At 43.4% G+C, this 18,393-nt stretch overlaps 1 protein-coding gene across 1 annotated transcript in view; it reads right to left on the bottom strand.

Annotated features, from left to right (window-relative positions):
* The window catches only part of GYS2 (glycogen synthase 2), a 77,272-nt gene that overhangs the window by 21,504 nt on the left and 37,375 nt on the right, over positions 1-18,393 (bottom strand). Inside the window, exons 6-8 of the mRNA XM_008165767.4 lie at positions 6,175-6,292; positions 5,655-5,775; positions 2,020-2,126 (exon numbers count right to left, since the gene is read on the bottom strand). Coding sequence (XP_008163989.1) covers positions 2,020-2,126; positions 5,655-5,775; positions 6,175-6,292 — 346 coding nt within the window. The remainder of the gene's footprint in view (positions 1-2,019; positions 2,127-5,654; positions 5,776-6,174; positions 6,293-18,393) is intronic.

The following is an 18,393-nucleotide window of genomic DNA, read 5'->3' as shown; positions in this document are numbered from 1 at the left end:
TTTGGGTGTTGGGTGCAGGCTCTAAGCTGGGGCAGGGGGTTGGGGTGCAGGAGGGGGTTTAGGGTGCTGGGTGTGGGCTCTGAGAGGGAGTTTGGATGCTGGGTATGGGCTCTGGCCTGGGACACAGGGTTGAGGTGCAAGAGAGAGTGTGCGAGGGAGTTTGGGTGTGGGTGCTGGCTCTGGGCTGGGACAGAGGGTTGGGATGTGGGAGGGGGTGCGGGACATGGGACTGGGCTGGGGATGAGGAGTTTGGGGTGCAGCAGGCAGGCTGCCCCAGGGCTGGGGCAGGGGGGCAAAGAGGACTCCTCCGCCCAGCCCTCTCCCCTCCGGCAGCAACGAGCTACCTCAGCCTGCCCCTGGCACCACTCCCTTGTAGCTGGCTGCAGCAGTGGCTGGTGATGGAGCGCAGCGTGGAGCTGCAGAGAGCAGCCGCCCACTGCCCAGGGCAGGCAGGGATGCTCGAGGGAGACACACGGGGGTAGTAGATGGGGCCAGGGGAGAGACCTGGCCCCAAACATTGGTGGAGCAGACCCCTGGGCCCTGAATTTGCTGGGCCCATACAACTCACCATCCCTGTACATGGCAACTACTAGATCAGTTCAGTGATCCCAAGGATACTACTTCTGTTACTATTGTGTACTTCGCATATGAACCATTCAAGGATCTCAAAATAATTTACTAATATTAATCAACTGAGCCATCAAACACCCCTTTGAGGCATTTAATAACAATACTAGAACCCATTTCTTATATCGTGCCTTTCACTCATAGATATCAGAGTATTTTAGAAAGGTGGGGAGTATCATCACCATTTTACAAATAGGAAAATTGAGTCAGAGAGGTTAAATGTCCAATGACTCAGAAACAAGAACAGAACCCAGGTTTTATGGCTCTTTGTCCCTTAACCCTAAGACCAGCTTTCTCAAATGTGCAGGTAAGGTTAGTCGGTTTAGCCACTTGTGAGGAATCCACTTTTAATTGTTTATTTCCCTTATCAAATAACAACTAGTCTATGAATGTGTTCAGTGAAACAGGTTTTGCATTCTTTAAGCCCAGTTCAATCTCGATATGATTCCACTGGTTTCACTGATGAATTTGGCCCTATAAGTTTAGAGGACTTGTCTGCATAAAACTACATAGTAAAGCCTATCTTTTCTCACCTGGAATAAAGGAGAAATTAAGGGGTTATTAGATGGAATGGCTGGAGGTTGAAGGCTAATTTTAGTGGGATGCCCCACCAAATACATGGTAGAGTGGCTTTAGTTGTTTGAGAGGAGAGTTTATTAATTGGGAAAACAGAGGAACTTTTTAAAAAAAATATTAGACTTCTAACTGCGTGTTTGAAATTTGGGGTAGTGGCCATAGCTTCGTGCAGGCTCTTGAGAAATAAATATCATCTACTATAGCATCATCTTGCATGAGTGGCCAATTCATGCTCCATATTTCATAATAAAAGAATGGGAGTAAATAACTCCTTTCCACCCAGTGACAGTTATACTAGCAAAGTCTTGATGAAGAAAGCTTGCCTTATACTCTGAAGGGTACACTACCCAAGATCTATGTATTGTGCTCATTTCACTCATGCAGTTAGCATTATGAGTGTTGCTGGAGATCAAAGGCAGGATGTGGTCCAAAGTGAGTATCAGGATCAGACAAAAGACCCAGAGCTTGATTCTCCACTGTCAAAACCTTGTGTTGTCACACCCATGTCAACTGAGTGCAAAACGCGAACCTTCCGATTGTAATGCTAGTGTTTAACATTCACTTTACATGGGGTATAAATGGTGACAAGGGCAAAGCTACCGAGAATCCGGTTCCTTGTTAATAAACTAGAAAGAGGAAGGGGAAATACCTGCCCTAATTTATTATCCTTATCTCCCTCTTCCCCACAAATGGACTCAGGTTACTTACTATCTTGTATTTAGCAAGAGGGAAAGTAATGAGCCTTATTCTCCACCAAAGCCATTCACTTATCCCTTCAATTCACCATTCAAGAGCAGTAATGAGAATGGTGATTACCATAGTTGCTTTCGTACTGCTTGGCCTTTCAGTGTTTCCACATTGAAATTGTTCGTCTTTGCTGGCATGATGAAGAACACTACGACTGTAACATCACTTCTGTGAACCTAAACAGAGGAAAGATGGAGGGAAAACTTGCAATGTTAACAAGAAATCGTTATGCAAAAACTAACAGAGATTCCAGACAATACAGAAACCTTGTCCACACTGGGAATTAGCCATAGTAGATGGTCAGCAGAACCCATCTGCATTTTAACTAGTTGTTCAAGAAGGCCCTGATCCTGCAATGAGGTCTGTCGGGGTGGACCTGGCCTTCAGTGGGGCTCCATGTAAGTGAAATAGTGTACTCAAACATTGCTCATTGCAGGACTGGAGCTATAAGGGGTTACCAGGAAAGTCAAATACATTACTGAATATCTACACTGTTATTTTTACTCTTCAACGAGGATTTCAAAAGATGTAGATATAAAGCCAAACTGCAAAGATAAAAACCACACACAGTATTTAAAACCGTAATATTAAATTACTGTGATAACAGCTAAGATGATTTAAACTGAAAGAATTGTTTAAAAATCAAATGCAGTTTTTATCATGTGTCCCATTTCTTTGTACATTGCATTTCAATCAGCTCAGGGTGTATCCCTAGCAGGCATTCAACTAGCATAATTTTCTCCTACAGGTCTCCCAGCGCTTGTTGCAGCCAGCAGAAACTGCCATGGAAAATCTGGGCCTTTGTTTACAGTTGGTTTTTCTTGCTGGTTCTCTCTCCTGCCTTAGCACAATGATGTTTTTGCTTGTTTGCTTTTTGGCTGGGGGGGGGGGGGGGGGGGGGGGGGAGAATATGCAAAGCTCCAGGGAAATATTTACATAGAATAGAAACCCATTTTTTTAATTTTAATTTATAAGCATCTCTATTAACATTAGGAGTTGTAAAAATGTTTCATTTAATTGCAGCACAACTACATTATGAGCCTAATGTATCTGACAGCTCCCTTTATGGAGTTACTGGCACCCTCTAAAATTTTTTGAAAGATGTTTTCTAATACATATTTCTAAAGGACATGAACCAAAACCTGGGATGCAGCATCTTGATCATCAGGGAAGTTTGCTTCTGTATCTTGAAGACATGGTCGACGGATATACATCCCTTGCCACTAGAATGGGCCAGAGTGCTTTCTCTTGGTGTAGCTGAGGAGGGTCTGTTCCACTATCACAATCCAGTAGCCACTTAAGAGAAGAGCTAGGTTACAGCAGCTGGAGTGGTCCCAAAAGACTGAAAATTGCTGGGGCACTGCACTACCGACTTTTTTCCTCTGACTCCCAGCATCCTTCCTATCTATCTGTGTACCAGAGGCATTGGGGCTGGCAGGTGGTATAAAACAAGCCAGCTTTATGCCAGATGTGGTTTCTCCCATGCGGGGGGGCAATGCCTCATCAACCCTCTTTAGGGCAGATACAAGGACCCTTTGTGCCATGACCTTAGCTGTTAGCAAGGATCTGTCCCAATGTATATTTTATTATCTTCAACATTTCAACCAAGCTTTCAAACCATCACCAAAATGGTTCTGTAAAATATTTACAAATATTTTAATCAGATGCCACATATATGTAGAGCTCAGACACACTACTGGACATCCATTTGAGAAGCTTCTGAAGGGAAGCATTCCTAGATTCACAAACAGCACAGATAGCTTGCTCCTCCCAATTGGATTACCCTCAGCAATAATTGCAGACCGGACGTTCTCCATGATTCTTGTCAGCAACACTTTTTGTTAATGTCGTCATTAATTAGATACAATAATAGAACGGTGCAATGCATCACTTAAGCAATTCTTTCTCCTCTTCGTTATGCAAGACATTAGCTGTAAACAGCATTAGTAAACCTTAGCTGGGTGAATGCTGCTAAAACATGGCTAATGTTATATCACATTTAACCACCAGTATAAGGTGACCTGTTGTGTTGGTGAACAGATCAAGTACTTCCTTTCAGTCCACTGATTTCAATGGCATAGGAAGATAGGACTGGAAGGGACTTCCTGGGTCACTGAGTCAGCCCCAGCTATCACAGGAAACCCTCCCCATCATATGTTAATGGATGATGGCAGTAGAGCAACTGTAGTGGAAAAGATTCTTCTGTGATCCCATGACTCTAGAAGCTCAGGCTTTAAGAAAAACACCAAATATCATGAGACTTATGATAAAGTTCTGAGAGTTGGCAACACTGCAGTGGAGTAAGATAGCAAGCATGCCGTCCAATATTTCTCTATGGTTCAAAGGAACAAAAATGAACATCTGGTGGATACTAAGGGCTAATCACTGAACTGCTACTAAATACACTGTATACAGAACACAGGGCAGCACTGCAGGGACACAGAAGCTGCAGGGGATGGAGTGAAGCAGGCAGGAGCACTCTACAATAGGCACAAACAGTAGCTCTACGCCCTCATGAAGTCACTGTTGGGTGACAGAGATGTTTGTTAGTCTGTCCTTCTGTCTCACAAAAGGAATCAATTTAAAAGTCAATTGGGTCTCCTGTTTTCGCCAGTCTGCTGTATCTAGGGTTTATTGTTATTCTGGAAGTTTCTTTAGTATCTAGATTGTAGAGTCCCAGAGATGTGGAAATTTCTGCTTGAGCTGGCAATGGGGACCACATTTTCCTGCTGTAGCTGGGTGAATATGCAAAGGGATTTCATAGTGTGGAGATTCTGGCATGTGATCTACACACTTGGGTGAATGTCACACTGATAGAATTAAGAGTGTGTGTGTTTGCGTGCACGCGCACATTTAAACTAATCTGCAGCCACACTACTGTCTGCCAAGAGCAAAATAATACATTTGATTTCTCTGTGCCCTTGCCCAATAGACTCTGAATCAGATACTTGAAGCTAAGCCCTACTTCAAAAATAGCGATAGAGCGTCTGCACCAATTACTATAAAAAAACCTCCTAGGGCCCCAGTCTCTGCTACATTAAGGTCACTTCATGCCACTCTGACAGTGTAGAGGGTCCTTAAAACCCTCCTGAGAATATCCCCTGGGCAGGGTGCCTCCTCAACTAGTCAGTGATGGCATAAAGGATCTATGCAGGCCTTGCTCCCATTCACTGGTGTAGGAGGCATACTGAGGGCAGGTCAAGATAGCAAGGAGATATAGCCAGAGCACACTGTACTATTGCTGTTCCTTGAGTCCCAAGGCCATGGGAAGTAGCGTTTAATTTACAGCAGCCCTGAGGCTGATCTGACATTAGATTGAGCCAAGCAGAACTCTGACTGCCCCAAAGTATTTGAAGCTACCTTTGCCCCTTCCTGTCCCAAGCACAGAAATGGTAGTCCTGAGAAATTGGTCCTTAATGCACAGAACTCCAAATTCCCGGGATAAACATGGTGGGAAGGAGCTCAGCAGGATGCAGGCAGTGGCACCCTTTGGTTGGGCAAAGTATGGGCACCCCAATTGCCAGGAAAGTCTATGAAGCTAAGCAAGAAAGCCATCACATTGCTATGGGACCAAAGACATTATAGTAAACAAAAGCATGGTGAGATTTTTGTATGTGACCTACACACCTGGGTTAATTTCATCTTGATAGAATTAAGTGTGTGTATAAGATATCTGCTATCTGCATTTCCAAATGCTTTCTTACCCGCAGCAGGAAGTTTAATCTGGATAAGGCCTCTAGAAACAAATCAGCTCCTTTGTTTGAATATTCGTATCTCCCAGCGATGAAGAAAAACAAGGTCCTTGCAAGGTTGAAGTCAAGATGGCTGAAACCAGGCAAACAAACATAAAAAGGTTCAATAGGTGATCAAACAAAGCAGAGAGCAATTCTCTAATCAGTGAAGGTCACTGACATACAGCAGCTGCCTTACTGACCCACAATCATCAAAAAGTTAAGGATTACCTACAGTGCTTCACATTAAAGTGGCCATTGAGCTCCCTTTTGGGCAAGTAGCATACCCGTCACCTTCTGCCTGATCCTACAAGGGGCTAAGTGGAGACAGGAATGAAATCTAGTCTTTGGATCCTAGCTCCCACTCAGTCACTGGAATCACTAGGTAACATTCCACCTCAGATATAAAGTGCTCTTTACAGTCTGCCTACTCTAGGTCCTGCTGTAAAAGGTCTGTACAACCAGATGCTAATTTTGAAAAGTAAAAGCATACCCATAGAAATGGCCTCGAACGAACTCTTGGATCCTAGCCTTGTACATGGCATGCAAATTCTGAAACTCATGCATTGCTGAAAATTTCTTAATGTTCAAGCCATTTGGAGTAACAACATCTGGAAGAAGCAAAGAAAAGGCAGAGATAGACATCTTCAGAGTTTGAGAAAGCTTTAAGGAAAGAACCAAAATATCTTTAGTTGTCAATATGTAAAGATGTACTTAGTCTTATTGCTCATGATGGGGAAATGGCCTTCTCTAGCGCTACAACTTTTCATCAGTTTAGCTCTATAAAAGCAGCAGAAGACTATAGACCAAATTCTGATCTTAGTTACACTGGTGTAATTCCAACATAACTCCACAATGTTCAGTAGAGTTACTCCAGCTTTATACCTGTGTAACGAGGAGCCTTTTGTCCATAGGGCCACTAGAGGAGCCAACCTACTATCTGTAGCATCAAAATTGCTTTGAATCATGTTTTACCTGCAGAACTGTACCTTAACATGCTCTCAGTGTGGATGATTTGATGCTGGAATATTAGTGTCCCCTCAGTGTTGCAGGTGGGGAGTTCCAGGAGGTAGCCTGCCCAACCAGGGCTGTTGCTAAATGCTAGAATTTAGCCCTCTGCTGGTATGTTACATCCCCTTTCCCCGCACTCTTTGCCTGATTTGTCTCTATGGACTGTAAGCTCTTCAGGACCGGGAACTCCTTTTATTAGATGTTTGTACATTGCATAGCATGATAGGCCCCCATCCTAATAAGGGGTCTCTGGGCACCACTGGAATACACAGAATTGAACATGTATTTAAAAAAAAAAGGTACTGCTCCTCAAAGTATTTTAGGTTTCTCCTGAAAAAAAAGCTATGCAATTAGAGTTTGCACTTCTGTAGTCCCTTGCGCCTTCCCTCCTCCCACCCCCCAAACTGAGGATCTCAAAGTATTTTTGAAATAGAGGATTATAGGTATATACGGTTCACTCCAGTTACTACTGAAATGCAATCTCCACTATTGAAGAATCCTATTTACTTCAATGAGAACTGGATTCAGCCCTCGGGGCACAGATAGCAGTTTAGAACAGGAAGTGAAGTGAAGAGGGAGCCAGTCAGGGCCGGCCCTAGACCAAATGGCACCCAAGCGAGGAGCGTCTTCGGTGCACACACCCCCACCCCTCCATGGTTAAATTTTTGAATACCTTACTTTTATTGCATTTGTAGCCCATTTCACGACTTTGATGCACAATTTGCATGCATGATTTATTCCTATCAGATAAGATGATACATTTGCACGCTAGAATCTGTAAATCTGTATTTATTCATGCCATATATAAGCAAATAAAAAATAAGTTTCCTCAAAGCTCATAGAAAAACTTTTTAATTTTAAGAAAACCTGAAATGTACTAACATCAAGAAACTGAACTGTGCACCAGCATTGGGTGGACTAGTATTAAATAGTGTTACAGTAGGTGACAGCCTTAGAATGTTAACCGTAGTCTTTTAGTTAAAAAGTTCGCTTTTCTCGCCTTTGCACTCGTGAACTGAAGCACAGCATCAGCGAGATCCAAAAGACTGGCCAATGGCATTCTGAGTGATAAAATAGCAAGTGGTGTTGGTCTCTTGTTGGCCATCGTTGATCGAAGATATCTTCTAATGAGCCTGAGCTTTGAAAAGCTGCGCTTCCCAGTCGTGACTGTGACCGGCAGGGTGAGCAGAATCCTCAATGCTATTTAATTAGGAAAAGTGTCCTTCGGCTCTGCATCATGAATGAATTGGAAAACTTGGAGTGGAGAGTGCTTTCCACGTGGCCAAATGTGATGGATGTTGTCGAATTTGACAGGAGGTTTTTATCAGTGACGTCTGAATATTCCCCATGTGTCAGCGTCCTGTGAAGGTCTGTACAATTGTTGAAGAGTGTTTTCCTGTCCGCCGGCAGCTTACTAAGGTCATACAAAAAAACTCAGGTCTTTTTGTCGTTCTTCATTTATCCCAACTTTTCTTTGATGGACACTTGAGCAGTGTCAACAAGCGAGAAAAAACCTCCCTCTTGAATTTTTCTTCCAAGTTTCCAGTTACTTCATCTCTGCCCTTGTAACCAAACTGTCTCCTCTTCCAATGAACACAAGTTTCCTTGAAGACAGGCTCAACTCCTAAGTTTTCCACCATTTCTTTGGCAGCAGTGATGGCATCTTCAAATCCATTGTCTTGGTAGGTCACAATGAAATCAAGGCAGCTTCTCATCAAAGTAGTAGCGGTCGTGATGTCCATCAAATGAGTTTGTATTGCCTTGCTTACATTTACTTAGAACAGGATATCGTGCCAAACCACAACTGAGACCAGAAATTTTAGGTCAGTGATCTGGTTTGCCAGGCTTTGCGGCTCGTGTCAGATTCCAGCCTTGGCTTTACTCAACTGTGCCAGTTCCATCAGTGCGTCGTAAACCTCAGTCACTTAGTACCTCACTGATGTTATGCGGTCAGTGCAGCTCTCCCAGCACGTGTCATTTAGCAGCTTCGCAGTCAGATTTGTAACATTGTCCATGAGAATCTTCTACTTGATCATTGATGCTGAAAACAGGATGTATATCCTTTACAGTTCTCCAAAAGAGAGATACTGAATTTAAAGATGATGATGCTGCATCTGACACAATCAGATTGAGAGAATGGCAGCCACAAGGCACGAAGGAAGCTCTTGGATTCAGCGCAAGGATCCTTGCCTGGACAAGACTGTTTCTTCTCTTCATGTTTGCGCCATGGTCATAGCCTTGGTTGCGGCAGTCCTAAAGCTTTATATTATTCTTATTCAAAACGTTCATAAACAGTTCTGTTAGGCTTTTCCAGTAGAGTCATCCACAGACCGGAAACAGATTAAATGTTCCTTTACTGGGATGCAGCCATCTTTGTCATCACCAAATCTTACTGTAAATGACATCCATTATTAATGCAGTCCATTATTAAAGCATAGTACTTTGCTTTGACAAGCCGCATCAATATGTTTTCAACCAACCTTCCTTTTCATACGGTCAATCAATTTGTTTTGAATTTGTTTGCTGCAGTAATGGTCAATAGCTTCTTTACAAACTACTCAATGTAGGCGCTCACACATGACATCGGCATATTTCTCATGGAGCTCTACCAAATTGAGGAAATTACCATTATGTTCAGTGAACAACTTATCAACAAGCCCCAGAAAGCCAAATTATTCTTTGCAAGAAAGAGGATAATTGAGATCAGACACTCGAGCACATTCCTCCAATGCTGGGTTTCTACATTAATAATGTGCTGATTTTCTGCATCTATGCATTTATTCCCTGCTTGATCCTGGACTCAACCTCCATCCATTAGGACTGAAGCTGCAAAATGACTGGGTGATTTTTCATGTTGCTTCAGAGCATCAGCTAAATTATGCCAGTAATTGTACCTGGAAAGCACAAGCAACGATTTGGCATTCCTGTCAAATATTCTGCAACAAAAGCAGAACACTTTGTCAGTTGATTTCAAGTAAACTAGCCAATGCCTATTCAGTTTCTCACCATTCTCGAGCACTCGTTCACAGTGTGACTTTGAGAAATGTTGCTTCTGTTCATTTACTGGAAATATCATAACCTCGATTTTGCCCGTCCCATTCAGAATTGTACGATCAATATCAGCGGAGTTTAGGATCGCGGGCCATAAAGCAGGAGCTGATGTATCGATTTGTGGTGTGCAATTTTTCTCACTGCTGTTTCTGTCACCATACGAGGCTGATTCTTCTTTATAGTTTCTCTCGTTTTCATGTAAGCCACATTCTTCTTTATCATCACTCAATTTTACACCACCAGGAAAACTGGACGATTCTCCATCACTTTTCTCATATTTCCATTCCTTGTCTTCAAGTAAATCTGCTAATTCCTTAGTAATAAGACCGCCATCATTTACACTCCGCTCCTCAATTTCTTCTAAGCTGGGACAATTGCTACTGCCAAAGACTGGTCTATGTTGTTCTATTTCAGATAACTTCCCATCAAATTTGCCCCTTGCTGCAAACTAGATTGCAATTGAACTTTTCACTTCCTATACTGAGCTCCTGAAGGCTTCTTCGAGGGCATCTTTTTTTTCTGTGGGGAAAACAGACAGTATTAGGGAGAGCAAAAGTCTATGTTCCGCAGTTTTAGAAAGTCATCAAACATTATGTGTTAAGCATGGCAAAAAAGTAACAGTATTTCTTTATATTGTTGTGTAGATAAAGATTCGATCAATACCTCTGGTGTCATTAAATGTGTCCTTTATTAGTCACTATTTACACTCTTCAAATCTTAAAATACAAGTACATCGTCACAATTACACAATAAAATAAGGTTCACAATATTGCAGCTGGACTCTCACTTTACTTCAGTTCATTCTGATATCGTGTTGACTGACTGGCGATGCTCCGCCCCTTATATACCTGCGAGGGCATGGCTGATAACATTCTAGGAGGTTTGAAAAAAATATAGCTCTCAGAAAGTCTTGAAGGTTCCATGAGATTCTACAAAGTTCCAAAACATTCTAGGAGGTCAGTGAAAAACAATCCACATATGGAATGCCTGAAACGTGTTACTTCAAACATTCTATTTTCCCTTTTGTCGCTAACAATAAAAACAGCCCCCCAAGCCTGATGCCCCCCAAGCCCGGCACCCCACGCGGTTGCCTGGGTCGCCTGCCCCTAAATCCGGCCCTGGAGTCAGGACCTCAGGTGGTGTAATTCAGTGTAGCACTATTGACTTTAATAGAATTATGCCAATTTACACTAGTTGAGTATCTGGCCTATCACGTCTAAATACAGGGAGTTTGTAGAGATACAAGAGGTAATTACCAGATAACCCCTCTGGCACTGGTGTTAATACTCTTTATTCTCATGAGAAGTGTCATGGGATCCCTAGTGATCATATGTCAGGTCCTCTGTTTAATGTCTCATCTAAAAGACCCCCACCTCCAGAAGCACATCAGCCCATAAAATCATGCTAGTTTATTGGCTCACACAAATAAAAACTGGGTCTATTCTGCTTTCAGTACACATGGCAAACTCCCATCAATAATAATGTGGAAACCAGATTCTTTAACAGAAACCCTATCCCCAATATGGAACTTGAACATCACAGCCATTAGGTCTCCAGGAAAGCTGTTTGATATTTAATTCCCCCCCCCCCCCAAATGTATATTTATTGCTCCATAACATGTAAAGGCACATCCAATAGAAGTAAAAAGTCTCTTATTTACTCAGGAGACCCCAGTACCTTCTTCGGAACAGCTATGGTTCTTTTGCGCCAATACAGATTTAAAAAATTGACTAAAGTACCACTGTGTTCGGTTCATGGCGCTTGCCTGGCATTTTCAAGATAAATGTCTTGACCATTTAAAATGATTTTCTTCAGAATTAATGTCATGTTCCACTCCAGAGGTGCCTGATATTCTATGGTGGGTAAGTGATCCCTGTCTATTCTATGTACAATTTGTAAGGTGCTTGGAGATTCTGTAGGTTGAATAGCAGTACCCTACAGTCCCCGTTAGTAGTCATAAAATGCAAATGAGTTGATCCCATAATGAACAGACCACCCAATAAATTTCAAGTTTCAAACCGAAGACCTTCATTTAGCACGGTACCTTCAGGGCTGGATTAAGGCAGGGGCTTTAGGGGCTGCATCCCAGGGCCCCGGCTCAAGGGGGCCCCAAAAAATAAATCACAGGCAGCGATCTCCAATTCCGGGCCACTAAAAGTCCCTCTGCATGCTGCCCCCTCCCCCAGTACTGTCCCCGCAACTCCCATTGGCCAGGGGCAGTGTTTGTGGGCAGCGTACAGAGACACGCTGTCCCCCTCCCCACATGGGCCACAGAGACATTCTAGCAGCCAACCACTTCCAGGAGCAGCGTGGGCCCACGGCATGCAGGCAGCCTGCTTGAGCCCTGCTGCGCTGCCGGCCAGTAGCCGCCTGTGGTAAGCGCCTCCCGGCCGGAGCCTGCACCTCTCACACCCTCCTTCACCCCAACCTCCTGCCCCAGATCAGAATCCCCCTCCTGCACCCAAACTTCCTCCCAGACCCTGCATCCCTTCCTGCACCCCAATCCCCTGCACCAAACTCCCTCCCAGGAAAGAGATTTGTATACAGTGGTCCCACAAAATCTAATAGCTCCTGGCCCACAGGAGAGTTAATCCGGCACTGGGTACCTTTGTTTGGTAAATGTCTAGATCTAGATTCTCAACACAGTTCTGGCTCCACCTCACCTCCAAATCCTACTCCCAACCTGCCCTCTACTTCCTCTGACACACCTCTAGTGCTGGGGGTGGAAGTAGCTGGTGTTGAATACAGCTGTGCCATCTCCACCAGTTCTATGCCAGCGGAGCTTTCAAATAAATAAAAAGGGGAATTCTCAACACGTTATTTCTGACCAATTTACATCCACTCTGTGCTGCCTTAATGGACTGGAGAATCCGGCTTCTACTTTGTAGCCAATGATTTTAGTTTATTATCCATTTATTGTGTGATGTTATGATTAATCAATGTGTTATATTACATATATTCATTGTATGTTGATTAGAGCTGATTTGTAGGATTATAAAAGTATAAGATTGATCAGTATTTAGAGGAACTATGTAATAGACATAAGTGAGAGAAGCTGAAACGCAAGAAACTGTGGGCTGCAGCCTGCAAGACTTTAGCTATTTTAGGCCTTATGATGGCATAAGTCAATGACTGAAATATAACCTGAAAGATTATGGGAAAAGAGGTACCAACTGGTAATATTGCAAAAGCATAGCTGGGAAGATTACATTTAAATTATAAAATGCTGTAACAACAAATATTGTCTCCAATATGTGCCTTATCCGCAAGATAAAGGTGGTACGTCAATGTTAATGAGAACCTATGCAGCCTATAGAATTTGGGGTCCCTTGTGTTTCTAGGAGACACAAACCAATAAGAAAGAGAGGGTTGCCACTTCCATGTATATGCGCAGAATGTAGGCATAGTCAGAAGCACAGTATAAAAAAGGATGCCCAGAGCAGGAAAATTGAGCTTCCTAAGGGAAACTCCAGCAGGAACCACTCCCGTATTGATGATCAATCCACAAGAGGGCCAACAGACTCTAACACCATCAAGGAGGATGTGAGTATGTCTGTAGGTATAACTGGTACATGGTACTTATCTTTAGGAATTGTATATGCTGTGACATTTATAACTTTGTTGGTAATTTTAATAAAACTACTAAAAGATAGATGCTCTTGTAATTGTATGTATTATTTGCCTATGGTTTCATGTGTTCCTATGGGATCTAGATATAGAACAAACAGAGATAACTCTGTTGAACTTGAGTGTGTATCCACCAGAGCTGAACCCACTGAAGTATAATTAACATTAAATAGAATAAAAGGCTACAACTTTTTTTGCTAAACATTTAATGGCTGAACCAATTATTTTGAAAGTATGTTAAAAATGTGCCCTTGGATTGGAAGGTAGATTCATTCAATGAATTAGGGTTTTTGTGGTTGTTGTTTTTCATTGCATGAATGAATGGACATTTCCTTTCATTATTTAACTATTTTCAAAATTGGGTAAAAATAGATCAGATTAAGAGTTATTAGATTTCTACATATACAAGAAGGAAATTGGCACGTATATAAATAACAATCACAAAATATGATATTACTTAGAGATGTCCATGAGTCACAAAGTTCAGCGACTGAGCAATATTTTTTCCAGACTCTGGATCTGTGATTTTGATTGAACGATTTGGAGCTACCGTCAAGACATCAACTTTAGATCTAGATCTAGACTGACATCTACATTTCCTGCAGTATGGATCCAGACTTTTGATTCAGATCCTTCTCTAATATCCATGAAGAGACAGTTTAATAAAATTATAGACTATGATAAGAGCAAAAGACTCATAACAGTAATTTTCAGCTAATGAGAATGCAAATTTGTACATCAGAGTTGGAACAACTTCTTCTCTGTGACTGAAATTTTTGAGGGAATGTTTACATTTGAGGTTCAAGGTTCTGGAAAATTTGGTTTATTGTGAATTGTTGATTTAATTTAGAGCTCTCAAAAGAGAAACTGATATTATTAGCTGGAACCCACATACTACAAGCAGGCATTGTGTAAACCCCTAAGAGGACAGTCAATGCATCTCAATCTAGCACCCCCTGCTGCCAATTCTAGGCCATTCTTGGTGCCAGTGCTAATGGCATACATACATTTTTACATACATTTACCTCTTATCTACTGAACCACTTAGGTCACTTTCCATCCCCACCCCACAAAAAATAATTAATGAAATTTATAATGAAAATTATGAGGCAACTTTAATATTACTGGGGATAGTAGAAATTGCCATGATTACCACACCTACCTAGCAAGAGACATAAAAGGCAATAAGAAGAGATTATTTAAATACATTAAAAGCAAGAGAAAGATGAAGTAAAGCATAGTTCCTCTACTTAGCCAGGAAGGAGAGCTAATAACTGATGACATCAAGAAAGGTGAGGTGTTTAATGCCTGTAATGCACCACTAAAAAGGTTAATGGTGACCAGATACTTAATACAATGAATATTAACAATGAGGGGGAAGGAACACAAGCAAAAAAGGGGAACAGGTTAAATAATACTTAGATAAGTTCGATGTATTCACGTCAGCAAGGCCTGCTGAAATTCATGCTAGGGTGCTTAAGTAACTAGCTGAAGGAATCTTGGATCTGATAGCAATTATCTTTGAGAACTCATGGAAGATGAGTGAGGTCCCAGAGGATTGGAGAAGGGCACATACAGTACCTATTCTTAAAAAAGGGAAACAAAATGGCCAATTATAGACCAATTAGCCCAAGTTCGATACCTGGAAAGATACTGGGACAAATTATTTAAAAAATCAGTTTGTAAGCACCTACAGGATAATAGGGTTATAAGCAGTAGTGAGCTGGAGCCGGTTCGCACCGGTTCACAAGAACCGGTTGCTAAATTTAGAAGCCGGTGTAGAACCGGTCCCAAACTCCGGTCCATGGGCCACATCCAGCCTGCGGGACCGTCCTGTCTGGCCCGCCAGAGCTCCCAGCTGGAGCCCCGGCCCTTTAAATAGCCCCTGGAGCACCCCACTGCCCCAGAGGCTATTTAAAGGGCCCGAGGCTCCCCGGCTTCTACCGCCCCGGCCCTTTAAATAGCCGCTGGAGCCCTGGGGAAGCGGCGGGGCTCGTGCAGCTATTTAAAGGATTGGGGCGGCAGAGGCAGCTGGAGCCCTGACCCTTTAAATAGCCCCTGGAGCCCCCCACTACCCCAAGGCTCTAGGGGCTATTTAAAGGACCCGGGGCTCCCCTGCTTCTACCACCCCGGTCCTTTAAATAGCCGCCGAAGCCCAGTGGAAGCGGCGGGGCTCCAGCGGCTATTTAAAGGACTGGAGCAGCAGAGGCAGCTGGAGCCCCCTGCTACCCCAGGGCTCCGGCATCTATTTAAAGGGCCGGGACGGTAGAAGCAGAGGGAGCCCCAGACTTTTTAAATAGCCCCCTGAACCCTACTGCTGCTACCCCAGGGCTTCAGCAGTGGGGTTCTGGTGGCAATATAAAGGACCTGGGGCTCCAGCCCCTGCTGGGAGCCCCAGGCCCTTTAAATTGCACCCTGGGGAAGCCGGGCCACCCCGGTACGGCACACCAGCTCTTGCCGGTACGCCGTACGGGGCCGTACTGGCTTACTTTCACCTCTGGGTAAGGGGGTGGGGCTGCAAGCTCCAGTGGCTGCGCGGCATCCTTACACAGCAGCATGGTAAGGGGGCTGGGCCGGGGCTGGGAGGAGGGTTGGATAAGGGGTAGGGAGCGGTTGGAGGGGGCGGAGATTCGGGGGGGAAGTCGGGGGGGGGGTGGGTAGGCGTGGGAGTCCCGGGGGTCTGTCGGGGTGGTGGTGGATGGGGTTGGGGCAGTCAGGGGACAGGGAGTGGGGCGAGTTGGGTAGGAGGTGGGGTCCTGGGGGGCAGTTAGGGTGGGGGATCTTGGGAGGGGGTGGTCAGGGGACAAGGAGGGGGGGTTGATGGATTGTGGGTTCTGAGGGAGGCAGTCGGGGTTGGGGTCGGATGGGGGTGGAGGAGGGAGAGAGACAGGCATGTGAGGCTTGTACTCACCACACGGTTCCCTATCGGGTCTTCGACGACATGTCCTTCACTTGCTCCGGGTGAAGGACCTGCCGCCAAAATGCTGCCGAAAACCTGGAGTGAGTGAAGACTCCCCTGCTGCCGAAGTGCTGCCGAGGACCCGATAGGGAACCGGTTCTTAGGATTTGGGGAGCTCATCACTGGTTATATGGAATAGCCAGCATGGATTTGACAACAACAAATTATGCCAAACCAACCTAATTTCCTTCTTTTGACGGGGCTACTGGCCTAGTGGATAGGGGAGAAGCAGTAGACGATATATCCTGATTTTGGTAAGGCTTTTGACACACTCCCACATGACATTCTTATAAACAAACTAGGGAAGTACGGTCTAGATTAAATTACCATAAAGTGAGTCCACAGTGGTTGAAAGAGTAGTTATCAATGCTGCGCTGTCAAACTGAGAAGATGTATCTAGAGGGGTCACTCAGGGGCCTGCTACTATTCAATATTTTCATTAATGACTTGGACAATGGAGTAATTATGGATAATTATAAAATTAGCAGATGACATCAACCTGGGAGGGATTACAAGCATTCTGGTGCACTGGATTAGAATTCAAAAATGATCTTGATAAATTAAAGAATTGGTCTGAATTCAACAAGATGAAATTTAATAAAGACAAGCGTAAAGTACATCACTTAGGAAAAAAAATCAAATGCTCAACTACAAAATGTGGTATAACTGGCTAGGTAGTAGTACTACTGAAAATGCTCTGGGGGTGATAGTGGATTACAAACTGAATATGATTCACCAATGTGATGCAGTTGTGAACAAGGCTAATATCATTCTGGGGTGTACTAACAAGAGTGTTGTCTGTAAGACATGGGAGGTAACTGTCCCACTCTACTTGGCACTGGGGAGGCCTCAGCTGGAGTTCTGTGTCCAGTTCTGGGTGCCACAAGTTAGGAAAGATGTTGATAAATTGGGAAGAGTCCAGAGGAGAGCTACAAAAATGATAAAAGGTTTAGAAAAATCTAACCTACGAGGACAGGTTAAAATAACTGGGCATGTTTAGTCTTGAGAAAAGATGACTGAGGGGGGACCTGCTAACAGTATTAAAATATGTTAAGAGAAGTTATAAAAAGGATGGTGATCAATTGTTCTACATGTCCACTGAGAACAGGATAAGAAGTAATGGACTTAATCTGCTGCAAGGGAGATTTAGGTTAGATATTAAGGAAAAACTTTCTAACTATAGGGGTAGTTAAGCTCTGGAACAGGCCTCCAAGGAAGGTTGTGGAATCCCTGTCATTGGAGGTTTTTAAGAACAGGTTGAACAAACACCTGTCAGAGATGATCTGGGTTTACTTGGTCCTGCTTTAGCACAGGTGGCTGGACTTGATGATTTCTCAAGGTCCCTTACAACCATACAGTTTTATGATTCTGTAATTGCTTATAGCTAGAGAGTTTGTTACGGAGTTGCCTTATCGATAAACTCAGCAGCAAACAGAGATTGCTGTACTCTTGGTGCTCAGTTTGTGGATGCCAATTATTCCCTTTTTTTTTTTAATTTGATTTTCTGGCGTGGATAAAAAAGCTGGCTCACTTCACAGATCGTTTTAGCAATAATGTCCCTGGGTAGGTTTCAAGCTTAATGATCTACTGAAGGATTATTGACCTTTTTGAGCAACCATTGTCTATGTGAATTTCACAACTTTACTGATCACAAGCCAGCAGTTTGTAACATTAATGGGAGGCTGAAACAGATTCAAACGTACTTGCTTACATCCTAAGATTCAAAGACTACTAAAGTACATATGCCAGTTCACATCAAATCCCATTTATAGCAGGACCCACCTGTGTCCATTTATAATTAAGGGCCTAGGTTAGCCCTTAGTTACAAACCCCTAGTTACAAGCCTTGTTACAAACAGCTATTTAATTTCATCTAATTTCACCAGTTTCACTTCAGCATGAAACTCGATGAATCTCAACAGCTTTAAAAAAAAAAAAAAAAAACACATAGAAGAAACCAAATCAAAGTTGAAGGACTAAAAATAAGAGTCCCACTCCTGCAAGGCCACTCCGCATGGAATTCTCCCTGGCTTTTCAGTGCAAACTCTATTTGCACAGGGTTTGC

The sequence above is a fragment of the Chrysemys picta genome, chromosome 1, assembly GCF_011386835.1.
Source record: "Chrysemys picta bellii isolate R12L10 chromosome 1, ASM1138683v2, whole genome shotgun sequence".
NCBI classification, from domain to species: Eukaryota; Metazoa; Chordata; order Testudines; family Emydidae; genus Chrysemys; species Chrysemys picta.
The sequence above is the reverse complement of the archived record's forward strand: the minus strand, read 5'-3'. Positions and strand labels throughout refer to the sequence as shown.